The sequence below is a fragment of the Sinohyriopsis cumingii genome, chromosome 5 (assembly GCF_028554795.1).
Source record: "Sinohyriopsis cumingii isolate HCF-2022 chromosome 5, ASM2855479v2, whole genome shotgun sequence".
Lineage (NCBI taxonomy): Eukaryota > Metazoa > Mollusca > Bivalvia > Unionida > Unionidae > Sinohyriopsis > Sinohyriopsis cumingii.
The window spans coordinates 102,752,989-102,771,168 of NC_142965.1; the positions used below are offsets into that span (position 1 = coordinate 102,752,989).

At 37.2% G+C, this 18,180-nt stretch overlaps 1 protein-coding gene across 1 annotated transcript in view; it reads left to right on the forward strand.

Moving 5' to 3' along the window:
* Nucleotides 1–18,180, forward strand: part of LOC149799904 (uncharacterized) — a 148,412-nt gene that overhangs the window by 109,642 nt on the left and 20,590 nt on the right. The window contains exons 32-35 of the mRNA XM_089959354.1: nt 4,064–4,217; nt 6,911–6,964; nt 11,114–11,299; nt 18,026–18,159. Coding sequence (XP_089815480.1) covers nt 4,064–4,217; nt 6,911–6,964; nt 11,114–11,299; nt 18,026–18,159 — 528 coding nt within the window. The remainder of the gene's footprint in view (nt 1–4,063; nt 4,218–6,910; nt 6,965–11,113; nt 11,300–18,025; nt 18,160–18,180) is intronic.

Sequence of the window (18,180 nt, forward strand, 5' to 3'; positions counted from 1 at the left end):
ATCTGATTTTTTAATTAAAATAATAAATAAAAAGTTTCCTTGCAGTATATTTTAGAAACCACACCCATTCTGAGAATAAATGTATCACATATATATAGGGATATCAAGTTCAAAACAGTGATTGGTTCATTCTAAATCGAGGCTACCATGCTAGTCTTTAATCGCCATATTAGATTGTGCAAAGCAGGTGCCGCTATTGCTGTGTTTCATCTTCACAGTATTCAACTTCTAGTCATGTTGAAAACTAAAGCAGAAGATTCAGAATTTTCTCCCGCAAAGAAAAGAAAACAGAACTGGATGGACAAATATGCCATAATGTTTAGATTTGGAGAAAACTTTGCGTTTTGCAAATTGCATAATTGTGATTTCACTATTGGGCATGAAGGTGCCCATGAAATAAAACAGCATCATAAAGCTAAACAACATTAGCTTGCTGTTTCATCATCAACAACACAGGCTGAACTTATGTTTATAAATACCAGAGAGAACCTTGATGTAATTCATTTGGCAGTTCATTTTACTAAATTTCTTTTAGTACTGAACCTTCCTCTTTCATTTACTAGTGTTGGTGGTCATTTATTTTGCACACTTTTCCAGACAATAAAATTGCAAAGGATTATTTGTGTGCTTGAACAAAAACAGTTCAGTAAAATAAATCACACAAAATTCAGATCATCAATGAAAGAAGGTACATTGGAATTGATAATGATTAAAAAACAAGGTGTGGAAAGGTTCATATAAGCAGAGTGTATCTGAGGGTGAGTGTGTTGCACTCTTGCACTTTCTGAATGGGCAGCCAAATGGAACATGGTGCCTGTTCAGAAGATGCAAGAGTGCAACACATGCATCTTTTAAATTAAATAATTAAGTTACTGTCCTAATTTAGTGATGGTTGTAGATGTTGTAATTAGTTACATATGCATTAATATTTAAAAAATCAGTATTTGTTTCTGAAAAACAGTATTTTTTCAGAAGCAGTCTATATCTGTGTACTCCAGGGTTGGCAGCTGGTGGCTGCAATACCTTCTACAGCATTATGACAAGTGTTGCATCACATTGACAGCATTAAAGTTGTGTTAGGATGTAATTTGATTATATACTACTGTGTCAATTAGTTGAGCAGAAAGTTATGGTACTAACACTGGTAAGGTTGTTTAGAAGTTGATAAGGCATCTGCTAAATGCCATAACACTGGTAAGGTTGTTTAGAAGTTGATAAGGCATCTGCTAAATGCCATAACACTGGTAGGTTTGTCTGGAAGTTGATAAGGCATCTGCCAAATGCCATAACACTGGTAAGGTTGTTTAGAAGTTGATAAGGCATCTGCTAAATGCCATAACACTGGTATGATTGTCTGGAAGTTGATAAGGCATCTGCCAAATGCCATAACACTGGTATGATTGTCTGGAAGTTGATAAGGCATCTGCCAAATGCCATAACACTGGTATGATTGTCTGGAAGTTGATAAGGCATCTGCCAAATGCCATAACACTGGTATGATTGTCTGGAAGTTGATAAGGCATCTGCCAAATGCCATAACACTGGTATGATTGTCTGGAAGTTGATAAGGCATCTGCCAAATGCCATAACACTGGTATGATTGTCTGGAAGTTGATAAGGCATCTGCCAAATGCCATAACACTGGTATGATTGTCTGGAAGTTGATAAGGCATCTGCCAAATGCCATAACACTGGTAGGTTTGTCTGGAAGTTGATAATGCATCTGTTAACACCATAACACTTTTATTAAGGTTGCCAAATGCCTTAGCATCTTTAAGGTTGTCTGGACGTTGACGTTGTTAAATGTCATAACACTGATAAGGTTGTCAAGAAGTTGATAAGATATTTGCTAAATGATATAAGTAACTTGATATTGTGGGAAGAAAAGACAAAAATGTAAAGCAACACCACCTGATGACAAGAGCATCATAATGTAACAAGGAAGGAATGATTGCTTGAAGAATTGCTAAAATTGTGGGAAAAGCCATAGTGAGAGTTTCAGAAAGAATTTAGTATAATAGGTTCTGCAGGAAATCTCAATGGAACAGGCCAGCTACATAAGCTTGTTCATGATGATTTTGTCCTATATTGGCTTGTAAAAAGGAACAGCAGGCAGAGTTTTGTGGACCTGACAAATTAATTAAATCAATCCGCTGTTATAGTTCACTATCGTCAGAGTGAGTTAAATTTGGCAACTTAATTGAAAATTAGGATGGACCTTGCAGAATGAATGACATTGAGTGACATTCAGTGATGTTTTGTCAGGTGGTATTTGGTCTTGATGGTAAAATACTTGTCTGGAGAAAATGAGACATATGTCATCAACCCAAGTGTCATGAAATGCTTTGTACACATCGACTACAAAGTAAAATATGTGATGTCACTGAGCTTTCCTCATGTATTATGGAAAGAGAACATTGGTGAAAATTAATGCAAGTTTGGACAAAGATAAATTTCTGGATAGTTATTTGCAGTCTATTCTCAGAAAACAGTTTTGCCTCCAGAGTTGCTTCTCTTCATTGCCTTCCTGTGAGTCTTAGCGGACATCTCATTGGACAACTGATTATGGCATTAACTGTCTGACATAGGAGTCACATCCTATATATTAATACTATCGAAAAGATCCTAAACACCCTCAGATTCCAATTTCTGAGAAATTCTGTTAAGATGTGCAAAACAACTCTTTAGAGTATTCACTGTAACTTCACAGTCAAAAGCTAGAATAACCCATCAAGTTATTTATTCTAAGGGACATGCAAGAAGGAAAAGAAATCAATAAAATTACAGAAATTCATTTTATTTGTGACATGACACATCACACTGATGCAACATTTGTCTGGATGCCCAAATGATGGTGTACAAGAGTATGTGTATACATGATTGATAACAAGTATTTGACATTAAATTTGTTTTACTCCACTAAACATTCATATTAATTATTAGTTTAATTTGTAATTTAGTTAAACAACAACCACTGTAAGTAATTCCATCACATTTCCAATCCCAAGAAAATGCCAGTGTCTTTTAACTTGAGACCTTTACACAAAGAACTGAGAGGGGTGGTAAATTGAGCTAATTCCAAAGTATCTGGTTAAAATCTGGAGACAGTAAATCTGGACCTGTGTCATTTTATTTCTTCCTCACTAAGCTGGTGGAACCTATAGTAATCATGTTGTACATCTGTCCATCAATCTGTCAGGCTAGTTTTTCATTTGCCGATCAGTCTGTCAACTTTTACAGCTGTCCATAAGTTTTGTTTCTGCAAGAAGCTTTACCTGGAATATTTGGATTTTTACCAAATTCAGTACATAATACACGCTAATATTGATGAGACCTCAAAAGAGTTTGATTTCTGGCTGTCTCTATCTTCATTTTAATGAATATGGTTCCTGATTTCCTATCCCCTAGCATAAGTTTCTGTAGTTTTACTTTTTTAAAGGATTGTTGGACTTGAACCAGATTTGGTTTCCTGCTCTAAATGTCACCATGAATGGTTTGATTTTTTGCTTTCCGTGACATCATTTACAAGACTTAAAAGCCATTGTCTGTTCTCCTGACCTTTCTTTTCCATAACATAACTTGACCATGGAGTGTTGGATTTCAACCAATTTTGTAACACACTTTTCTGTTAATCAGACCTTGAATGAATCATATGTCCGTCATTCCACGTCATTTGCAGGAGTTACCTCCCATTATTGCTCTTCCTCCTGAAGTTGGTATATGCAGCATTACTTTACCAAGGATTATTGGTTTCAACCAAATTTAGTGTGCAGCTTTTTAATGATGAGACAATGAATGAATATCATTTAATTTTAGTAAGGAATATTGGATTTCAGCCATATTTATCATGCATTTCTAATTAGACTTTGAATGAGCTGGATTTCCAGTAATTCATGTACTCATTATAATGAGTTATGTCCCCTGACAGCTGTTTTAGTTTCACAATAAACCCCCCTCTATTTTTAAGCCCTAGTTACCTTATATATATATATATATATATATATATATATATATACAAGTTTGTTTGCTCTTTTTAATGGAGTTATTTTCTCTGTTCAAACAGGGTTTCCGTGGTGACCCAGGCATTGACGGCTTACCAGGAAGAAATGGAGTCCGTGGAGATAATGGACTTCCAGGACTTAATGGTGTCAAAGGAGAATCTGGATTTCCTGGGTTGCCAGGTTTGCCAGGTTTTCCAGGACAACCAGGCATTCGAGGTAATCTTATTCAAGTGTTTTTAAAATTAATGAGGCTGGTGGAAGCGCCAAAAATTAAAGAAATACCTAGGGCTGTGGTGTCTAAGTTGGCTAAAACGTTTTAAATCAGATGTAACAAATATATGGTTAGGATATTATGGGTGGAAGAAAATTGGAAGAAACTGATGATTTATGAAAGAAAAAATTAAAACATAAAATATCATTAATTACATTCCTGGAAATTAGATGTAAACTGCAGCAATTTGGAAATGTAGATTTGAGTGAGGTCACCATACATAGAACAGTTCAAATATTATTTTAAGGCTGGATCTTGGGACCTCATTAGGAGCATTTAAGCCTGCATAATTTAAATTACACTAAGTTTTTTTTTGTGTTTTTCCTCATTACAATTTGAAGAAATTAATTTTTATATATATAAAAGTGGATTTTCTCTGTATGACTTGATTGCACCAAGATATGGTCTTTCATCAAGTGGAGAGTCTGCAGTAGAGATATGTCAGAAAACTGGTGCAACATGTAACATGCTCGTTGAATGGTGTGAACAGCATTGCTTATGTCTGTGTAGCATGAGTGCAGCAGAATCTTGCATCTGTAACTGAAAAATGTGACGTTTGTAAGTAGAACTGTGTCACAAACCATAATAGCAGTGAACAGAGGTTGTCATGCTATTTGATAAACCATGACATTCAGCATGTGTGTACTCCAACTTATCCCCCATATATAAATCTGGTAGAATTAGGCTTTCAACCTATTAAAACTCCCTTCAAAACAATTGAGGGACAGTGAAATGAAATTTGCAGTATGGTAAGCAATAAATTTAATTATAATAGAGGACACGCAAAATTACTTTTGTTGTGTTGGCTACCTTGACCTTTAAGTTAAATTTATTAAGGTCACCAGTTTCCATCAGAATTTGTTCCTCTCATTCTCTCTTTGAGAATGTACTGTGGAAATACTGTCAGTCTCGAAACTTGATTATATAATTTTATTTAAAATTTTTGCATTAGAAGTTTATATTGAAATATTACCCTTATTTATAATCAAAGTTTAATGGGATTTTATAAAAACATGCCATCATTTCAATTTATCCATGCAAAATTCTCCTGATAAATCCTCCATAGGCACTTTTTTCATCAGTGAGAAAAGGGAAAATCATTGATAACACACACTCCCCTTCTCCCAGTCAACACATTTTGATTGGGAAAAGAGGGGAGGGTTTATTGATAGTTTCCGTCTTTTTTGCAGATAGAAACTAGTATCTATGAGATCTTACTATTGTTTGTGCACAATTTCTCTAAAGTGAATTAATATTAACACCCTCTCTGGTGACGGGACTGAGATTGGTTTGATGACAGGTTTTGCTGCCGTGATGCATAAAATCTGTTAGTTGATGGCTTGTGTTGTCTTAATGGGTATTACTGACTGAAATCGTTTTGGTAGGACAAATATCAAATCCAGATCAAAAACACATAAAGGTCAGTTTTTTATGCAAAATAATTATTTTAAAAAAAGCCATCCCCATCCCCACTGTCCCACCTTCTAAGAAAATTCAGTGGATAGCTCCTAAAGTATGCAAAGTTTCTTCAAAACGATTTCATTACATTTCATTATTTGTTGAATAAAAATGTAACAATTTTCCTCATTTCATGTGAGATCTGTGGAAAAACAAATAATTGTAATCATTATTAACTCTTTTGGTTGCCATTGATTACAACAGATCAAAATTATTTACTCATTCCAAGTAAAGTAGAACATTGTCACTCCAGACATGGTTGGTTTGAACACATGTAATCACCCAAACTGGTTTTAGGACTTGACAGAATATTTATAATTATTTTAACCTCACTGACTTGAACTACAGATCTCTTGAACAGTTTGTATGGTCCCTTAGAGAGCTATTTGAGCTCCATCATGGTCCTGCAGTATTTATTATAACATGAGCATTCAGGTATGGTCTGACAAAATTTAAAATACCGGACAGACAGTAGCCGTTTCTTCCAGGAAAAGAAGTTGGTATCCCAGTTTAACTATTACTACTGATTGCTCCATTGGCCTAGTGGTAGAGCGTCTGTCTTGGATGCAGGAGGTTGCAGGTTTGAACCCTGGACAAGTCATGCCACAGACTTATAAAAATGGTACAAGCAGCTGCCTCACTTGGTGTTAAGCATTAAGGGTTTAGTGGTTGGACTGGTTGGCCTAGTATCATGATAATGCGACTGGGTGGGACATAATGCTACATGTCTGCAACATGATGCCCGAGTGCTAGACATCACTATAGACAGTCACACTGCAGATGTAGTGATATGACATTTTTAAATCTACTTTAAAGATCAAAATCAAAATCACACTCAGTTTAACTGCTGTTAGTATATCCTAGAAAAGGCACTTTTATATGAAAATTGTCAGCTTTGTTATTTCCATTCTTTTATATTATGAACTATTTACCATTATTTAACAATAATGTTTTGAGAAATTGGGAAAATATTGATGTCTTGAAGTAGCCCATTGGGCCACCTGGCTTCAATATATGTGGTAGCAGTGAACCAGCATTCTGGTAGCCTTTTGTCTACCCTGGTTTTATTTATCAAAACTATTTGTTTCTGTGTTTTCTCTATTTTACAGCACTATTTGTCAGTTATTACAGGTTGGCTTTTGTTCATATTTTGGTAAATATTTATTTGTAATATTTACAGGTGATCCAGGATTTGATGGACTTCCAGGTTTACCTGGTCCAGATGCTGTTGGAGGTATGGATTTGTTTAATTTTCTTGCTTAACATTTTCTTTAACAACATTTTGTTGACTTTGACATTTTATTGAAATTGACTTTTGCTCTAATGTTCATTGATAGGCATATTCATCTATGTCACTTTTTAATTTTTTCTTTTTTCTTTAAATTGGCCACATTTTGAAAATTGTACAATCTTTTAAACTGGCAATCTCTCTCATTGAATTGATTTGGAATTATTTTGTTTCTCTTTTATTACCTCTAAAATGAACTATAGCTAATTACCGTATTGTAATTATGTAATAATTGGATGCTTCTGAGAACAAATGCACTTACCAGTTTATAAATTTGCATTGCAAAATGCAGAGCAGATGCATTTCCAACTCTCCCCACTGCAAAAGAAAAGACAGATGAAATTTCCTTTCTGTACAGTTGGTGGAATAAAATATCAGCAAAATTGTTAAATTTCGGTAATATTACTGTTTAGTTTCATAAAATAATTTTCATATATTTTCTAAAATTCTTTGACCATAATATCTACCTCATTTCCATCAATTATTCGTAAGCTTAGGTAAGTGGCATTTCTTGGCTTAGATTAAATCTTCTAAAGTGTACAATTAATTTCAGGATTGACAGTTCAGTCAATATTGTCTACATAAACAAAGTGAATTGTGTAAAAACATATAAAATATATTGTGTAAAAGCACATAAAACCATATGGAGTAAAAGCACATAAAACTATATTGTGTAAAAGCACATAAAACTATTTTGTGTAAAAGCACATAAAAATATATTGTGTAAAAAGCACATAAAACCATATGGAGTAAAAGCACATAAAACTATATTGTGTAAAAGCACATAAAACTATATTGTGTAAAAGCACATAAAACTATTTTGTGTAAAAGCACATAAAAATATATTGTGTAAAAGCACATAAAACCATATGGAGTAAAAGCACATAAAACTATATTGTGTAAAAGCAAATAAAACTATTTTGTGTAAAAGCACATAAAATATATTGTGTAAAGCACATAAAACCATATGGAGTAAAAGCACATAAAACTATATTGTGTAAAAGCACATAAAACTATATTGTGTAAAAGTACATAAAACTATTTTGTGTAAAAGCACATAAACAGCATGGTGTAATATCACATTTAAATCTATTGTGTAAAAGCATGTAAAACTATATTGTATAAAAGCACATAAAACTGTATCATATACAAGAATATAAAACTATTGCATAAAAGAACATAAAACTATATGTATGAAAGAATAAAAAACTATGCATAAAAGAATATAAAACTATTGCATACAAGAATATAAAACTATATGTATAAAAGAACATAAAACTGTACTGTATAAAATAACATAAAACTATATTGCATAAAAGAACATAAAATTATATTTGTATAAAGAATATAAAACTATATTGCATAAAAGAACATGAAGCTATATTGCATAAAGAATATAAACTAGATGTATAAAAGAACATAAAACTATATTGTATAAAAGAATATGAAGCTATATTGCACAAAAGAATATATAACTATAGTGTATGAAAAAACTTAAGCTATATTGCATAAAAGAATGTAAAACTATATTGTATAAAAAAACATAAAACTATATTGTGTAAAAGAACATGAAGCTATGCTGCATTAAAGAATATAAAAGTATATTGTATAAATGAATATGAAACTGTAGTGCACAAAATAATATTAAACCTTATTGTATAAAAGAACATTAGCTATATAGCATAAAAGAATATAAAATTATATTGTATAAAAGAACATAAAACTATATTGTATAAAAGAACATGAAGCTATATTGCATTAAAGAATATAAAACTTTATTGCAGTAAAGAACATGAAACTATATTGCATAAAAGAATATAAAACTATATTGTATAAAAGAACATAAAACTATATTTTATAAAAGAACATAAAACTATATGTATGAAAGAAAATGAAGCTGTTTTGCATAAAAGAATATAAAATGATATTGCATAAAAGAACATGAAGCTATATTGTATAAAAGAATATAAAACTATATTGTATAAAATAACATAAAACTGTATTGAATAAAAGAACATGAAGCTATATTACATAAAAGAATATGAAACTATATTTGTATAAAAGAACAAAACTATATTCCATAAAAGAACATAACTATATTGCATCAAAGAACATAAAACTATATTGCATAAAAGAACATAAAACTATATTCCATAAAAGAACATGAAGCTATATTGCATAAAATAATATGAAACTATATTGCATAAAAGAATATGAAACTATATTGCATAAAAGAATATGAAACTATATTGCATAAAATTATTAGTCTAAAGTATACTATCTTTATCAGTTATTAAAACATGGAAAATGAATTTTGCCAGACTAGATGATACCAGCTTCTGAAAGTGTAATGAATGAATGAATTACAAAATGAATTACAAAAATATATAAAAAGTAAAAAAAAAGCTATTGGCTCTTTTTTTTGACAATTTACATTTTTGAAGTCCAGGAAGTGAAAATGACCAAGCAAAGCTAGCAGTATTTTGACAGGTGCACATCTAAAGTAAGGTCAAGTTTATATACTCTAAAACCCAAATTACACCCATCAATCATACACCAAAATAAAGGTAATTAAATGTTCTTTTAACAATACAGAAGATATACAAGATGTTTTTTAAATGACCAGGATAACCAGCAAGGAAAACCTGTGAAATTTGTATTCATTGAAAATCTAATCCAACATAAATTATGTAACTGTAGAGTGCCACCAAAGCGCAAGACTCAAATGAATTCTGTGGAACATCTATTTTTCAGTGCTGAAAAAAAATTTAAAACTGTAATGAATAGTAGCATGTGTGATTTATATGTTTAAAGTGGAAATTATATTTCTTAATTATTAACATTTACTGCATGTTCAGATCCCTGTGTGTGTGTATGTGTGTGTGTGTGTGTGGTAAATGAGGATATGATCTAGCAAGGGGAAAAATTTGGTTAATGCTAGTAGAAGGGTTTGTCACTTCCTTTGTTACATCAGAATTACAATCTTCAGTCTTTATTAATCATTTGTACAATAGATTTTAATGTTGATGCATATAAGATCTCACAAGATCAGATAAAGTTAACTAATTGATGACAGGTGTTTTTAATTTAAATCAAGTTGACAAGCAGTATTCACAAATTTGTGCATCAGTATAATTGGAATTGCCTCATGTTCATTATCATTATGTGTATTAATCATAAAAAATACAAATGAAGTAAATTTTCATAGTTAGAATTACACTCATAAACTGCAGACATATCACATGTGTGATGATTTCAAAGAAACAGAATTAAAAGATAAAACATGACATGCAAGACTTCTTTAATTGGTATTTATTTTTCTTATAATTTTGCCATGTGTGTGTGTGTGTGACATCAGAGACATCCTTTCTGTTTAGTGCCAATTTAACGTTACCATTAAAGTAAATTGAAAAATTTCACAAACACCCCAAAAAGTTCATCCACGAAGATAAACTCTTCCAAATATATTTTAACATGGATTCCTACAAGATTATGGTTAAAAACAGAGATGTTTTAAATTTCTTCCAAGGTATATAGATTAAAAGATAAAGCTTATAAAAATAATACGCTAAGAATTTGTCATATAAACATTTATTTTATATATACAAAATCCACATTTTCTCCAGTTATATCACCTGAAAGCTTCCTAACTGAGTTGACATAAAATACTTCAGTCTCACAGGGCAGAATTCAATACACTTCACCTTAATGTGTTCCACTGCCAGTGTAATCTTCTGTACATACTCTTTTATAAATCCAATACAACTGCAGACTGCACAGATCCAGATCTGCCATTTGATAATGCAGTGGAAGATATGGGTCTTTACAGTTTGTTAGGAGTGATGAGTAGAACAAACAACATAGACCCTGATCTGCTGATGCATTATACAACTGCTTATAAGAGTCTATGATGTTTGCAGTCAGACTTATAAGTCAGTATTTACATTAATTAAGTAAATCAGTTTAGAACTTTATCATCCACTTATTGTGCAGCATTTGTTCCTTGATGACATTACGGACACATAAATTCAGTATAATTTATGCAGTCAGATATTTTACTTCATTCACTTGTGTGATTCTGTCTATGTATTTAAGGTATTCCTGGTTCTCCTGGAGACATGGGACCACCAGGTATAAATGGGCGCTCAGGTCTGAAGGGCTTCCCAGGGGACCCTGGATTTCAAGGGTTATCAGGATTAAAGGGGTTGCCTGGAGAACCAGGGCGAGTAATTGGAGGATTGAAAGGACAACCAGGGCAACCTGGACTTCCCGGGTTGAGAGGTGAGTCAATTTTATTTTTACTCATAGCAACTAATATATGATTGAGAATTAAAAGAAATATTGATGCAGCAGTGTCATCATTATCAATGTTTAGCAGGATGGTTGACAGGATGGTTGATCATGGTTGATGAGATGATTGATCATGGTGAATAGAATGATTGATCATGGTTGGGATGGTTGATCTTGGTTGACAAGATGGTTGATCATGGTTGATGAGATGGTTGATCATGGTTGGGATGGTTGATCATGGTTGACAGGATGATTGATTATGGTTGATGAGATGATTGATTATGATTGATTATGGTTGACAGGGTGATTGATTATGGTTAACAAGATGATGATCATGGTTGACAGGATGGTTGATCATGGTTTATGGGATGATTGATCATTGTTGACAGGATGGTTGATCATGGTTTATGGGATGATTGATCATGGTTGACAGGATGGTTGATCATGGTTGATAATCAACATTACTGAATATCTAATTTATAATATTGGCAGAAATGCATACAGTTAGTAACAACTTTCCATACCCAAACAAACACTACCATCACCACAATGTATATACTCACTTATAAGTTAAGTCCAACTGCAAACTGCACAGACCCAGACCTGCTGTTGCATAATTGACGTTGGGTAGTCACTAAATGTCTTCATATGAAGACCTCCAATATGGCCACCTTGGATGGACACATCAGTTTTGGGTTCCTACTAATATGAAGGTGATACTTTCTGAAAATGGTGTTGACCAGACCTCCTGTATGGCTTCAGGTTTTACTGAAACACCTCTCACTGCATGAAGTTGGTTCTAAATTAAAATGAGGCTGATATAACCTTTTAAAATGGTCACCACATTAACCAGTGTAAAAACTAGGATTAATGTACCATCGTGGTCTTTCTTAATATAGTTTTTTATACAAAAAGCTAATGTTTTTTGCAGTATGTGGTTGTGTTGATATTAAGTGATGATGACCCAACCTTAAAAATAGATACTTTGATGACCATCTTGAAAATCTTTATGTAGAGTTTTCAATATAGACCTTGAATATGGTACTGTTCTGATCATCTTGAAAATTGAATATCCAGTCACTTGAATACAACTAAAACATTTCTTGAAATATGTGATTGATTCTGAATGAAAAATGGTACAGATCTGAACACCAACATATCTGCATTTTTATAAAGGAGTTTGTAAATCAGACCTATTTGACCCTTGGGGTCAAGGTAGAGGTCATTGCTTTCATTTTTTTCTCTCACTCTTTGAGCTTTTTAACACAGTGACTTGTATATAGATATATACAAATGAATTTTGACCAGGCATTAATTTTTATTTAGCTGCATTCCAATAAACACTTTTATAGTCAGCACTCTAACATTGATTTTAAAATCAAAGTTCAAAGGTTGTGGTTTGGGTTGTAGGCTCTACTAAGCTGTAAGCACAATAACATGTACAAGTATGAATTGAGATATCTCATAGTATCACAGTTTGTGGACATATTAGAAGAATATTTTAAATGGCATCTTCGGTTTTTCCAAATAGTATTTCATAGATTTAACTCAAGACATGTTATATTTTGAGTGTATGATACAAGGTTAGTGTTCTCTCATTATGCCAGGTTCAAGGTCCAAAGTCTTGACAGAATCTCACACCACATTTACAGATATCTTATATCTCTCAGTCATATGTTAACTTATAAGTAAAATAGTTTAGTGACCAAATTTAGAATGTCTTTTTAGTTTTTTTAAAATATCTGATATGGCTTAAATTCTCAGCAGTTGAAATGATTACAAGGACTGAATAAACAGATTTGTGGTAGACAAGCAAAATTTTATTTTTTACCAGTAGAACATCAGTCCCATTGAGGGATTCGTGTTTGGATACATTTGTTATTGCATAGATTTTTGTATGTTTATGTTGTATAGTGCAAATATCATCTTGCATAGATTAACAGGCCTGGGGTGCGGCCTGGGCCTGACGTCCAGCTTGCCAAAGGAAAGTGAAGCGTCTCTCATAGCCTCTCCTTCCCAGGTGTAGTGATCGCCGCAGGACCACTGTCTCGCTCTGCGGGGCAGGAGGTTACTTGCATATGGCTTCTCCTACACTATTGTGCCCACAGCAGCACCTTCACGCGGTGCCCCCATTTTAACAGAGCCTGCTGTGTGGCGCGACCGAGTGCCCGGTGGTATAACTGGGTGGGCAGACTGGGCTCGTTAGCCTTGGCAGGCAACCAGTCTAAGAGAAGGGAAACTGTGACTCCAAACCCGGGCAGATGAAGCTCGTTAGCCTTGTCAGGCAGTTCATCTAGGAGAAGGAAATTCTGATTCAAAACCAACCAAGTCCCATCCATTGGATTATGGCTCCACTGCCTTGTGGATATCTTCGGGAGAAGGAAAGGCTACGGGAGTAAACCCAGACAGAAAATCCAGAGTGGAGCCCCTAAGGCGGCTGGGGTTGACTACGACCTCCTTCCGGCAGCTCCTGCATCCAAAATGGTGCCAAATGTCATGCTCAGCATTCCTTTGGACTCCACCAGCAAGGACGAGAGGGGGATCCTGACGTCTGGGCAGCCCAGGATCTCCATACTCCACGCCCAGGCTTGCGTCCTGGAGAGGACACTCCAGTCTCGCTACTGAGTGAGGAAACAACATGGAAGCTGACAGTTTACGGGTTATAAGTCCCACCCGATTGGCGTAGGGAAGGGGCACCACGGGTCAGCTTTGACGGTGGGAGGGATCATCGTGTCCCACTGGCCAACTATCGCCCACCTCAAGCCGGGCAGCCCCCGGTCAATAAGGTGTTGACCCGCCATCGTCTGCCTGCTCCAGTGGGTGTCTGGAGCTCAGTGTGTTGTTCAGCATGACAAGCAGACGGTAATTCCACACCAGACAAAAGAAACAAGAAACCAATAAAGAAGACTCCAGCTCTTCGATTTGCAAGCTGGAATGTGCGCACCATGTGTACAGGCATCTCCGACGACCTCAGAGAAGTGGATGACACCAGAAAGACGGCCATCATCGATAGAGAACTCACCAGACTAAATATCAGCATAGCAGCCCTCCAGGAAACCAGGCTCACCTCTAGTGGTTCCCTCAGAGAGGAAAACTACACCTTCTTCTGGAAGGGTCGAGAACCTGAGGAGCCCCATCAGCACGGAGTGGGCTTTGCCATCAAAAACAATCTCCTGGCCTTGGTTGAACCTCCCACAGGGGGCACTGAGCGTCTCTTGTCCATCCGCCTCACCACTGCTTCAGGTCCTGTCAACATCATCAGTGTCTACGCCCCAACCCTCACGTCATCAGAAGACGCGAAGGATCAGTTCTATGGGCAGCTGGATGAACAGATCATAGGATGCCCCAAAAATGAACCACTATTCCTCCTCGGCGACTTTAATGCCAGAGTAGGTGCGGACCACGAGTCATGGCCTACCTGCCTCGGATATCATGGCACTGGAAAGACCAACGAAAACGGCCAGAGACTGCTGGAGCTATGCACCTACCATGGCCTGTGCATCACAAACACCTTCTTCAAGTGTAAGCCACAACACAAAGTGTCATGGAAACACCCCAGATCTCATCACTGGCACCAACTCGACTTGGTCATCACCAGGCGCTCTGCCCTTAACAGCATCCTCTCCACTAGAACCTACCACAGTGCAGACTGTGACTCCGACCATGCCCTTGTGAGCAGCAGAGTGCAACTACAGCCACACATGCTACACCGCTCAAAACCAAAAGGACGTCCTCACATAAACACTGTGCAGATGTCAGTCCCTGCCAAGGTGGAGGAGTATGCATCTGCCCTGACCTGCCTGAGTACGACACTACAGCCAAGTGGAACGCCATGAAGGGTGCCATCTACAGTACAGCTATGTCAATGTTTGGCAAGAAGGAACGACCCAGCCAGGACTGGTTCATAGCACACCTATCAAGGATGGAACCACAAATCGAGGGGAAACGAAAAGCCTTCATAGCTTACAAAAAATGCCCTAATGAACGGACACTTGCTGCTCTCAGAAGTGCCCGAAGTAACACCCAACGCATCGCTAGACAGTGTGCAAACGAGTACTGGCAACAACTGTGTGAAGGGATCCAGCGCAGTGCCGAGTCCGGACACATCCAAGGTATGTACAGTGGCATCAAGAAGGCTCTAGGCCCTACAGTGAAAGAGGTCGCTCCCCTGAAATCTCTGATGGGAGAGAAGATCACAGACCGTGGGCAACAGATGGCCAGATGGGTGGAGCACTACTCAGAACTATACTCCCGAGAAACATTAATCACCGATGCAGCCCTCAGCAGCATAAAGAATCTGCCCACCATGGAAGAGCTCGACAAAGTGCCAACCTTAGAGGAGCTCAGCAAAGCAATCGACTGCCTTCCAAATGACAAAGCACCAGGTAGTGACAGCATCCCGCCCGAAGCTATCAAACGTGGAAAACCAGCATCGATTAAACCACTGCACGAGCTACTTTGCCACTGCTGGGAGGAAGGAGTAGTCGCCCAAGACATGCGTGATGCCACAATTGTGACCCTTTACAAAAACAAGGGCGACTGCAGTGACTGTAATAATTACAGAGGGATCTCGCTCTTGAGTATTGTTGGTAAAGTGTACGCCCGCATCATACTCAACAGGCTGCAGTTGCTGGCAGACCGTGTGTACCCGGAATCACAGTGCGGCTTCAGAGCAGGCAGGTCGACGACAGACATGATCTTCTCCCTACGACAACTCCAAGAGAAGAGCAGAGAGCAAGGTCAACCACTCTACATGATGTTCATCGACCTCACCAAGACCTTTGACTTGGTCAGCAGGAAGGGCCTTTTTGAACTTCTGAGTAAGATCGGTTGCCCCTCAAAACTCCTCAGCATGATAATCTCTTTCCATGCAGTTATGAAGGGAACAGTCCTGTATGATGGATCCTCCTCAACCTCCTTCCCAATTAACAGTGGTGTGAAGCAGGGCTGCGTGCTGGCACCAACACTTTTTGGGATCTTCTTCTCCCTGCTCCTGTCCTACGCCTTCAACACGTCCACGGATGGCATATATCTACACACCAGGTCCTACGGGAGGCTGTTCAACCTGGCACGACTGTGCTCAAAGACCAAAGTGAGAGCTGTGCTCATCAGGGAGATGCTTTTTGCAGATGACGCAGCTCTTGTGGCCCACACCGAGGAAGCCCTCCAGAGACTGGGAGACCATTTTGCTGTTGCCTGCGTGCAGTTTGGTCTCACCATCAGCTTGGAAAAAACAAATGTCAGCTTGCAAGATACCACCATTGCCCCTTCAATCAAAATCAATGGTGTCACCCTGGAAGCAGTCAACAACATTACCTACCTAGGGTCAACCATCAGCAACACTCGATTGATATGGAGCTGGACAGAAGACTTGGAAAGGCAAACACCATCATGGCTCGATTAACAAAGAGGGTGTGGGAAAACAATGCACTGACAGAGCACACTAAGGTCCGAGTCTACCAGGCCTGCGTTCTCAGCACCCTTCTGTATGGAAGTGAGACCTGGAGTACCTACATGAGGCAAGAACGCCGGCTCAACTCCTTCCATATACGGTGCCTAAAACGCATCCTGAAAATCAGCTGGCAAGACCGTGTTCCACACAGCGAGATCATGCAGTGTGAAAGTACCCCCAGCATGTACTCCCTGCTGATTAAACGCCGCCTTCGATGGCTGGGTCACATCCGACACATGGAGGATGTAAGGCTGCCAAAGGACATCCTATATGGACAGCTGGCCACTGGCATGAGAAGAGTCGGACGCCCCTCACTCCGTTTCAAAGATATGTGCAAGAGGGACATGAAGGCATGCAACATTTCACCCGATGGCTGGGAAGAGCTGGCCGAGGACCGAGGCACCTGGAGACTGATGGTAAACAATGGCATGTCAGTCGCTGATGCAAGGAGAGGCCAGTTGGCGGCAGAGAAACGTAAGAGAAAGAAGAACGCAGCAGCAACCACAGTAACACAGACTTCCCAGTATGTCTGCACCAACTGCAATAGGGACTGTCACTCACATATAGGCCTGCACAGCTGCAGCAGACAATGCCAACAGAAACAGACAACACCCCAAGGGCGCTATTCGCATAGTCTTTTGAGACTGAGTCGCCAATGATGATGAATACATGGAATAAAGTGTATTTGTAGCCATTGCAAAGGATACCACAATATCATTATGTTAGCTTTGAAATTAATTAACGATATTTTCTGTGCAGTCAAATAACTGGAGTTCAGCTCCTTCTTTCATTTATATGTTTAAATGGGAATATAACTTGTGGAATGGACAAACAGCCATCTCTGACTTGATGGTCAATTATTGTTCTTGAAAGACAACATTAGCCCACTGACCAATATACAGAGGGCCACATATGACTCAGTCATAATTAGGACAGTGTCAGTTTGACATATCTAACATGCCAATGTGAAATTCCAGAAACTTAGTTTTCACTACATTTGTTTTCTTGAAAAAAAATTTTTTATATTTCCTTAAGACTGGTCTGAAAATTGCATGATAAAAGGTGATTTTAAATGCTATCCTACTGTGCTGGCTTATCTCAGCTATGATTGTTGTCAGACAGACCATAGAAATTAAAGTGACTATGTAACTAAAAATTATAATTTAAAAAATCTAACTAAATAGCATTATTATACTGCCTTGTCACTCTCTAGCTGATGTTGTTTAAGTCAAATTTTACAAGTTCATATTTTCACTTTATTGCAGGTTTTCCAGGCCTGAAGGGATTACGGGGACGTGATGGATTACCAGGATTGGATGGCATGAAGGGAAATAGAGGACAGGATGGACTCCCTGGGCTTCCAGGTGTGGAAGGATTAAAGGGATTCCCAGGGTTAAAGGTATATTATGTGTCTTGTATG